The 9,416-nt window shown below is 41.5% G+C and overlaps 1 protein-coding gene across 1 annotated transcript in view; it reads left to right on the top strand.

The window, feature by feature from the left end:
* The first annotated feature begins 211 nt into the window (after positions 1–211).
* The window catches only part of Spag17 (sperm associated antigen 17), a 203,324-nt gene continuing 194,119 nt past the window's right edge, over positions 212–9,416 (top strand). The window contains exon 1 of the mRNA XM_060392982.1: positions 212–326. Within this exon, the coding sequence (XP_060248965.1) occupies positions 240–326 (87 nt within the window). The 5' untranslated portion in view covers positions 212–239. The remainder of the gene's footprint in view (positions 327–9,416) is intronic.

The following is a 9,416-nucleotide window of genomic DNA, read 5'->3' as shown; positions in this document are numbered from 1 at the left end:
CCGTTGGAAAACCTTCAAATTTACCCCGGGATTCCTGGAGTTTGGCACATAGCGGCGGCACCTGGGAAACTCTGCTACTATGGAAACGGAAGCGGTTGACCAGAGGGGTCAGGAACGGGCTTGGGGGAAGGGAGCGGATCCGTTCAGGAACTGGGCGTGGTCTCGGTTACCAAGGCGTCAGGGACGCTCAGGCCTTGCCTCAGCCCAGTTTTGAAGCCAATGCACCTCCCATCCTTCGCATGGCACCCAAGAAGGAGAAAGTCACCTCCGTGAGCTCAAATGCTAAGATTTGGGAACCCTCGCTCATAGCTGCACCCTGGAACCAGGTGAGCCCTGCCTGCCTCTCAGGTCCCCTCGGCCCAGGCCCGGAGAGTAAGGAACACTCTCTGCTCAGTACTGCTCTCTCAGGTCCCCCTACACTTCCCAAATCACCCAGGGTGTCTGGCCATGGGGTGTTTGGCAAAGGAATGAACAAAGGGATTGCGGATGTAGCTCAGCGGCGGTGCTGAGGGAGGCTCTAGGTTCAACTGGCCTCACCAGAAGAAAAACAAGACAGGAATGGACTCTGTCCTGCAGTTTCCAAAGGGGGTGACTGTGTGAGGAGGAAAAGAGGTGCCATTATGACTCTTCAGGCCCCTTTTCTGGGAGGGCTTCCAGAGGCTGTGTCCCAGTTGTGTCGACTCTGTCATCCTCCCGAACTGTGAACTGTTTCCTTCCTAATAGGCTGCTAATCATCTGTGGTCCCGCCCACAGCAATATCCTAGTAAATACTGGATGTATAAACAGGCAGGACCCAGGAAGACAACCTGGAAAGAAAATGCTCTTATGTAGTGGCTTGCCTGTTTTGTTCTCTGTTTCTTTTATAAATAGTCACAATCAAGGGCCATTTGGAGAAGAAAGCGTTTGTTTGGTCTTAATGCTACAGTCCATCACTGAGGGAAGTCTGGGCAGAAACCCTGAAGGAATTCTGCTCTCTGTCTGACTCTGCCTCGTGTTCAGCTAGCTTTTTTTTTTTTTTTTTGACAACAGCTGCCTACCTGCCTAGGGATAGTGTCTCCTACAATGGGCTGGGCACTCCTCCATCAATCAGTAGTCATGACTGTGTCACAGAGACATAGCCGCAGGCCCCACTGAGACTCTCATTTGAGACTCTCAGATGGCTCTAGGCTGTGTCACATTGGTAGCTGAAACAAGTACAGACATACTACATGCCACTGAATCAGACATTTTTATCTGGGACTGGAAAGAAGGCTCAGTGTTTAAGAGCACTTGTTGATCTTGCAGAGGACCAAAGTTTCATTCCCAAAACCCACATGGTAGCTCATAAGTGTCTGCAACTCCAGTTCCTACACTCTATTGTGGCATCTGTGGGCATCAGGCACGTATATGGTGTATATATGCAGGCAAAGCACTCACAGGCAAAATACATACACATGAAACACTCATCCCTGTAAAATACATATTACAGAAAACAAAACAAGGCAATTACATAGATGAATATAGTCATCCGTTTTGAAGGTATAGGAGATCAAAGGAGCTATCTACTCATTGCCCATTGCCCCAAATGCACACAACAATCTGTGACTCAAATCAGAGGGTCCAACTGCATACCGGTCCATCTTCCACTCATTTCTACCCACCTTCAGTGAGAAACCCGGGGGATGTGACCCCAGATGGTAGAAACCCATGTCTAGCCCAAGTAGAGATTTGGGAAGAGAAGGGCCATTTCTGCAAATTCCAGCCTGTCTTTGGGAACGTTTTGTAAGAGTGGAGAATGGTTTGGTTTGGTTTTCATTTTATACATGGGTGTCTGATTCACTAGAGAGTTTGTAGATAAGGAAAGTAAAATATACCTTGTGGTGCTCTCTGGGGAGATATTGCCCATTTATACTTATTGTCCAATGCAATTGTTTCTTTCGTTATGAAGGTAGCTCTATCTGATATGAAAGTAGTTAGTCCTAGTGAGTCCCATGTAAATAGCCTAACACAGCTGTTGCTGCTGTGACTTTGTGCATCGTTTGCTAAAACTCTTGGGCCTGTTTTCAATAACTTGAGGCATGGGGAGTGTCAACTCTGTAATCCCCAGTTTACGTTCACAAATTCTCAGAGATGTGTGTCAAATCACTGTGAAAAAGTGCCTCTCTCTTGCTTTTCCAAGTCTGAACTAGCCAAAATAATTTTCACCATTTTCTATGAGATGATGTTGGTCAAGCTGGGCATGGAGTGAGTGTGTCTGCCTGACTCGTACACTGCTGAACCACAGGGTCCGGGGCGGCATGGAATTGTGTTAGTCTAGTGCTGCAAGCATGAAGCTGTCATTTTCCTCGCTGAACCGATCTTTCTCACTGTTTGAAAACATGAAATAATATTCAGCTTTCTTGATCCTGTTCAAACAATAGAGGTTCACTAAATCTTCTATACTGGTAGATAGAACTGCAAGTCAAAGTTATGTGTAGCTTTAGCCATGAATTAAATGAACTCAGTTTTCTTCACTTTGTTGGGATCCATGTTTTCTTATTGTTGGAAGAAGATGACTGTCTTCTACTTCCTCCCTTATTTTGTTAGCTTGATTTTATGTCTGTAAAAGAGAAAATTCCCATGTTAACTGAGCATCCACTGCCTAAATTAATGTTCTAACCATGAGAGTAACCAACTCTCAATATGGCTAAAGACAATGTGTGTGAATTATTGGTTGATAAGGTTTGGTAATGAGTTCTACATGTAGCATGTCTGAGATATGCTATTGTTTTAATCCGTGAGTTTGTTATTCTTGTACAAGTGTGTGTGCTTGAGCTTGCATGTGCTAATGTGTGTATCGGGGTGGGCATGAAAGACAATGTGGAATTCTCTGGTATTCCTAAAGACAAAGTTCTCAGATAACCTCACTGGAGAATCCCAATCAGTACAAGTTCTGGTCTCCCTTTGAGAGACCAGAGAGAAATTGCACTGGAATTTAGCAGAAGAAACAAGTTCACAGTTTGGTTCTGGTGACCTGACCTCATTTCCATATCTATATCTAGATCAACTGATTGATTGGCTGATTGATTGGGAAGCTTGCCATTCAAGCTGGAATTCTTAACAATTTTCAGTACATGTTAGTTATTTCTAAAACATAAAATGGTGACAAAGAATAGAAGACATTCTATTAATAAGCACTAAGTGACTAGGAGAGATTGGAGGGCAGGAAGACAGATGCTTTCCTGACGCCCTTTAGTTCCCTCATCATATTAAGTCAGTCATTTAGAAACATCTCTCTAATAAATCCAATGCATGCCTTCCTTGACAGAGATTTGCTATTTATTTTAATAAGCCTCATTTTCCCATTTCTCTATACTTCTTCTGTTTAGTTAAAAACTGGGTATTTGGAAACTTGCAATCATTCCAAGTTGGGCATGGAAGAGTTTAGGGCCTTAAGACATACCCCAATCTTTGGTGACAATCCATGATAAAGTCTTAGGGTCTTCTCTGGCTGATCCTGGCCTCCATGCTAACTGGGTTTAAATTTGTAAGTTTTCATTTTCTTCCAAATATCCAACTGCTTTTAAACAGCTTCCCAGACAATCTCACACCATATTTCTCTTGAGGCCTTTGCTATTCTGTTGCATTCTCCTAGCCATAATCCCTTTCCCCAGTGACCTGTGGATCTTAATTCCCTTGAGGCTTTAATGCCTTCAAAGTGTATTACAGCCTCCTTCAACTTTGCTAGCCTGGGTGTACCTTCTCTGTCCTCCCTGGATAAGCTCTGGATCATAGATATAATCAGTTCCTCTTACAACCTACAGAAATATTCAAATAGAAGAAAGTTCCACTCTACTCTGCTGGGAAGGAACTTGGATGTAGCATCCTGACCATTCCACATCCACACCACCCAATTCATCAAATGAGAATAAAAGCACCTGAGAAACTCCTTGCTCACCACTGCTTAATTTGTTGCAGTAAATCTTTAATTTCAATAACTAGATTTTCTCAAGGGTTATTTTAATGTTGAGCTTTTTTTTTCTTTCCATGGTTGTTGTTTGGTGTTAGTGTGTGGAAAAGAGGTACTGAGGCTTCCTACTCTGCTGTTTTGATAATTTTACTTTGATTCAAGATATTTTTAACACAGTTCCATTTTTCCCCCTCTGTTTCTTTCTTGCCTGGCCTAGAGCATGTGATGCTGGGAGAAGAGAAATGAATGGCAGCTTTATTCATGACACTTTATGAGACGTTTACAGATTTTTTTCAAAGAACACAAGCATTCCTTATAAAAGCTTTTGGGCTACCCTCTGAACAGTGCCCATGGCTTCAGGGCGCCTAGGACATAGTTTCTATTGGAATTTTGTACTCGAGTCAAAACTTCTGCACCAATACAAAGAAAGCTGAAGGGCTGTTAACAAACCGGGAAAAAGAGCTCTTTGTTTTTGTTAAGATATTATGCACTTTTCTCCTAAAGGTGTTCATCAGAATACCAGGACTTGCTGGAGATTTCAGCTGCTTGGGGTATCTCACAGGTAGAATTTGGTTCAGAATTTTGTGAATTACAGTAATTGAATTCGTTTATATTTTGCCATTATCTGAGGGGAGAATGTCTTTTCATTTGTCCCTAATTTAACGCATCATTTTTAACCTATAGCTAAAGGCAGGCATAACGTCCACAGCTGCCTATTGGCAGGACAGCTAGTCCTTTACTGTGACCAACCATGCCAAAGACCCACAAGGTTGTAGAAACCCCTACACCCCTTTACCTACACAAAGTCTCTGCTCCCACAGTCATTGATTTCACTGTGGAATGATTTCTGGCCCCAAATGTCCCAGTTAAAAGACCAGGCTCACTTACTGCCATTCATCTAATGATTGTCGCTATCCTTTGTATTCACCCTTTAATTTTTCTTTAATATGAATATTTAAAAATATTTAGAAACACCTGACCTATATTGATCAGTCCTTCCTAGGACACAAACGCCTTCTAGCTTCTGTAGTTTCATTCTCTGCGTGTGCTCACCCTCTTTATTTTAAAATAAGTAATACTACCCTAGCCATCACCCCTCCCCAAACACTTCAAAATAAGAGGATGCATGACACGGTCGTAAGTCCACACTCCTCCTTAATAGAGGTAACTCCAAGCTGTGATGAGAGCGAAGTTTTTGATAGAACTTGCAATTAGAAAGCAAAATTTTACATTTAAATGTGTACAAACGTATATACAGTGCTCTCTCTCTCTCTCTCTCTCTCTCACACACACACACACACACAGATCCTGTCTCAAAAATAAAGCACATGCATTGCTGCAAGGCCACTGGATTGTGTTACTGTCCCCAAAAGAACCTCTCAACTTTCCATTCCACTCTGCAGAGACATTTCGCCTGCCAGCCAGAAGGCATGCTGGGAAAGTTCTCCAGAACATTTAGTTCACAGCCTCTCCTTATTACACCTCAGTGGAGAAATAATATTTTTCTCTTATTAAATGTAGCCCAGTGACAATAGCTGAGTTGTGAGCATTTGGGACACAGTAAAAAGCACTCCTGAAGTCTCAAACAAAGCCCGTAATTCTTGTAAAGGTTTGGAAAGTGACATTGAGCTCAAGACAGGCGTTGCTGAAATCTTAATGCTCCAAATCTCTTACATAAACAACATCATAGAATATATAATACTGGGATGATAATAAACCCAGTCTAAGTAAGTCTTGAGGGGTAAATGTGCAATTGAATTGAAATGCTTGAAGCCATTATAAGTGTAGTTTATCAAAGAGGGAAACGTGTTTTATTGGTTAGAACCCTTAAGCAATTTCTGAGAGTCAGTGGAGCGGTTTCCCCCCTTTTTTTTTGATCCTAAACAGTAAGCTATTTCTCATGTTAATGTGTATTTAAGACTTACTGGAAATACTCATAATATGAGCTGAAGACTGACGTCTGGCAGCAGGCGTATTTCTGAAATTGGGTTGGTTTTTACTACTATATTTTCTGAAATATGCCTTCATTGGTATTTACAAAACAAATTGCCAGTTCACACAAAGGTTGTTTTTATAAAAGCCAATGAAAACAACTGAGTTGCTAGGAAGAATGTTAAAAGGGAAATGGACTTTTCATAACCTCACATTATAATTTCTCCTTCTGGACAAAAATGTATTATTTGAAGGAGTTTGTAGCTGAAGGGAATTAGTATGTCAAATTATCCCACTGAGATGTTATGTGTGATCATTTTTATTGCAAGTGAAAAAAGCATAAAATACAAGTTTAAAAAAAAAAAGTAAGCATTGCCAGTGAGTTTGGCAACAACTTAGGAAAATGCCGGTGAAGAAATGGTGGCTGTTGATCAGGGTTCGCTCTGCCCATGGAAACGATCACTGGCTCCCGGTTCCCAAGGTGTCCTGCCCAGTGTCCCTGGTCCAGCTTCCTGTGTAGCTTTTCTATGCCCATCCATCTTATCTCCCTCTACTGCAGAAAATGGCCTCCAGCCAACTGTTCCGCATCCACATCCTCTCCTGCAGGATGCAGAAAGCAGCCCTGCCACACCTCACTGGTACTCACTGACTCATGTCCTTTCAGCAAACTTCGGTGGTTGGCACCTCTATTAGTTACCCGTTTTCATCTGTCGCTCTGTAATTTTGGTATCACCCTCTGAAGGCCTGTCTTCTCACACCACAGATTCCCAGACATCCCAGTCTCCTAATGCTTCAGGTTTGATCTCTCCTGGCTGCAGCATCTAGTCATGATAGCACATACCAGTCCTTCCTCCCAGATGACCAACTGGACTAAAATACACTGATGGCTGGTTTCTGGCATGGCCTTTTAGTCTTCTTAACTTTGAACCTGAAAGTCAGTTACAGCCTGTAAGTCATGGCAACATCTTGAAGACGATCTTCAAACCTTAGTTATCTAGACTACAAGGCAATGATCACATCTCCCCCACTGACACTAAAACCACTGCCGAGCTAACTTAGGTCATCCAACACACAAGAAAAGCTACTTTGCTTAATATATAAGGCTCCATGCATCCAAATTCCAGCTGTGTGTAGTCCCCTGCAGTTCTGATATTTCCTGAGGTTGTTACTCATTATTCACCAAGACTGTAACAAGAGGTAAAAACCCTACCTCATCCCAAGTCCTCTTAACTAGTCCATTATCAACTCTTCAGTATCCTGTTGGCTCCACCATCTAAAATCTTTGCTCCCAGCACTGTCTCCCTGCTGTACCTAACCCAAGGGAAAGCCATTTTTGCCTAGGCTACAAAACAGCCAAGACTATGACAGCTCTGTCTGTTCCCTGCGTGCTTCCTGCCTCAACCTCTAGTCTCCACAAAGCAAACCACATGATCCTCCCATGTTTCTGGCTTCTCCTAACTCTGTTTCACCCTCTCACCTGCCCCACTGTAACCACACTGGCCTTTTGACTGATCCTGAAGCCATCGGAAAACACATGACTTCTATACAACTATTGAATAATCAAATAGAATTTCTTTTAGAATTGATATCTTGCTAGGCCACAGAGGAGGACTTTGCAGCCAGTCCTGAAGATACCTGATAAACCAGGGGCAGATGAAAGGGAAGGAGGACCTCCCCTATCAGTGGACTTGGAAAGGGGCAGGGAGGAGATGAGGGAGAGAGGGTGGGATTGGGAGGGAATGAGGGAGCGGGATACAGTTGGGATACAAAGTTAATAAACTATAACTAATATTTAAAAAAATAAAAAATTGATATTTTGTCTTATTTCAAAATGTATTTTTACTTCCTTCTTTTTAAAGTATTTTCTCATCTTGCTCTATTGTTTAAGTTAGCATAAAGGCTTCACGGCAGCATGTTCATATATCTGCATTATTATACTTTGGTCTCATTTATGCCCCTTCCCTGACCCTCACAGCCGATTCCCTTCCTTTCCCCAGTTGTCCTTAACTTCTGTTTATCTACTACATGCATTCCATTACTTCCTCTATTTCACACCTCTCTTAAAACCTCTTCCTCCCTTCTCATCATCCCCTTTTTAATTTCATGATTCTGACCCCCACATAAATAAATAAACAAACAAACAAACACACACACACACACATACATACATACATACATACATATATGTACCCCCACACATTTTTAGTCTAAGTTTCCTCACATGAGTGAAAACATGCAAAGTTTATTTTTCTTAGTCTGGCTCATTTCACTTAAGGTAATGGTTTCCAGTTGCTTCCATCTTCCTGCAAATGTCATGATTTCATTTTTCCTCAGGGCTGTATAAAATTCCATTGCCTATAGGTATCACATTGTTTGGGGTTTTTTTTGTTTGTTTTTGTTTTTGTTTTGGTTTATCCATTCACTTGTGAATGGGCATCTGGGTTGGTTCACTCCTGTAGCTGCTGTGAATGGTGCAGCAATAAATATGGACATGGGGATGCCACCACAGTCCCACTTTTCTCAACACGATCCGTTAAAGAAGCTTTCCTATGACCTGTGTGTTTGACAGCTTTATTGACAATTACGTGCCTGTAGCTGTGTGGGTTTGTTTCTGGGTCCTCGATGCCAACCCACTGATCTTGCTGTCTGTTTTTGTGCTGCTGCAATGCAGTGCTGCTGCCATGGCTGGGGATGAATGCTGTGATGCCTCCAACAATGTCCTCTCCGCTAAGAGTTGCTTTGGCTAACTGAGACCTTTTGTGCTTTCATGTGAATTCTGGGATTTGTTTTCTTGTTCTAATGTCATTGGGACTATGATGAGGATGACACTGAATGTGTAGATTGCTTTTTGGCAATACAGACATTCTCATAATGTTTATTCTGTATATACACCAGTAAGGGAGTCCTTTCCACCTCCAGTTTCTTCCTCAATGTATCATATCTTCAGTGTATCATATCATACCTTCAATGTATCATCTTCTTCAACTAAGTATCATACAGTTCTTCCTGATTATATTTATTTCTAGATATTTTATCCTTCTGAAACTATTGGAATCCTTTCCATGCTGATTTTTCATATAATTTATTAGATTTTACATTTCCAATATTTCTATTTTTAAATCAGGGTTTTCTTGCTAATTTTTTCCTTCTATGTTGCTGATTTTTTTTCATCCAAATTAATGATTTTTTAAATTTTTTTTCTGATTTTTATTCTGTGTTATTGACTTTTCCCTCTGGGTTCTGGATTGATTTCATCTACCTGTCCATTCATTCCTTTTTCTGTAACACGAAATTAATAAAGCAACAATTTTTAACCTACTTAGTCAAATAATTAACACAAAGAAACTATGGTTTATTTAATTAGCTTAAATGTACAATAACTGGGCATTATTACTCTGTTCTAACCCTCTAGGCTAATCTAGCTACCTCCCAGCCAACATCATTAAAATACTTGCATTTATGGCCTTCTATGCTCCCGCTGCCCTTCGTCTTATCGTTTTTACTCTCTCCTCCTGGTGCCCGAATCCCTCTCTCCTGCTAGTCTCCTCCCACCACT

Source organism: Meriones unguiculatus, chromosome 10, assembly GCF_030254825.1.
Source record: "Meriones unguiculatus strain TT.TT164.6M chromosome 10, Bangor_MerUng_6.1, whole genome shotgun sequence".
NCBI lineage: Eukaryota > Metazoa > Chordata > Mammalia > Rodentia > Muridae > Meriones > Meriones unguiculatus.
Note: the sequence above shows the minus strand (reverse complement) of the source record. Positions and strands in the feature narration are given on the sequence as shown.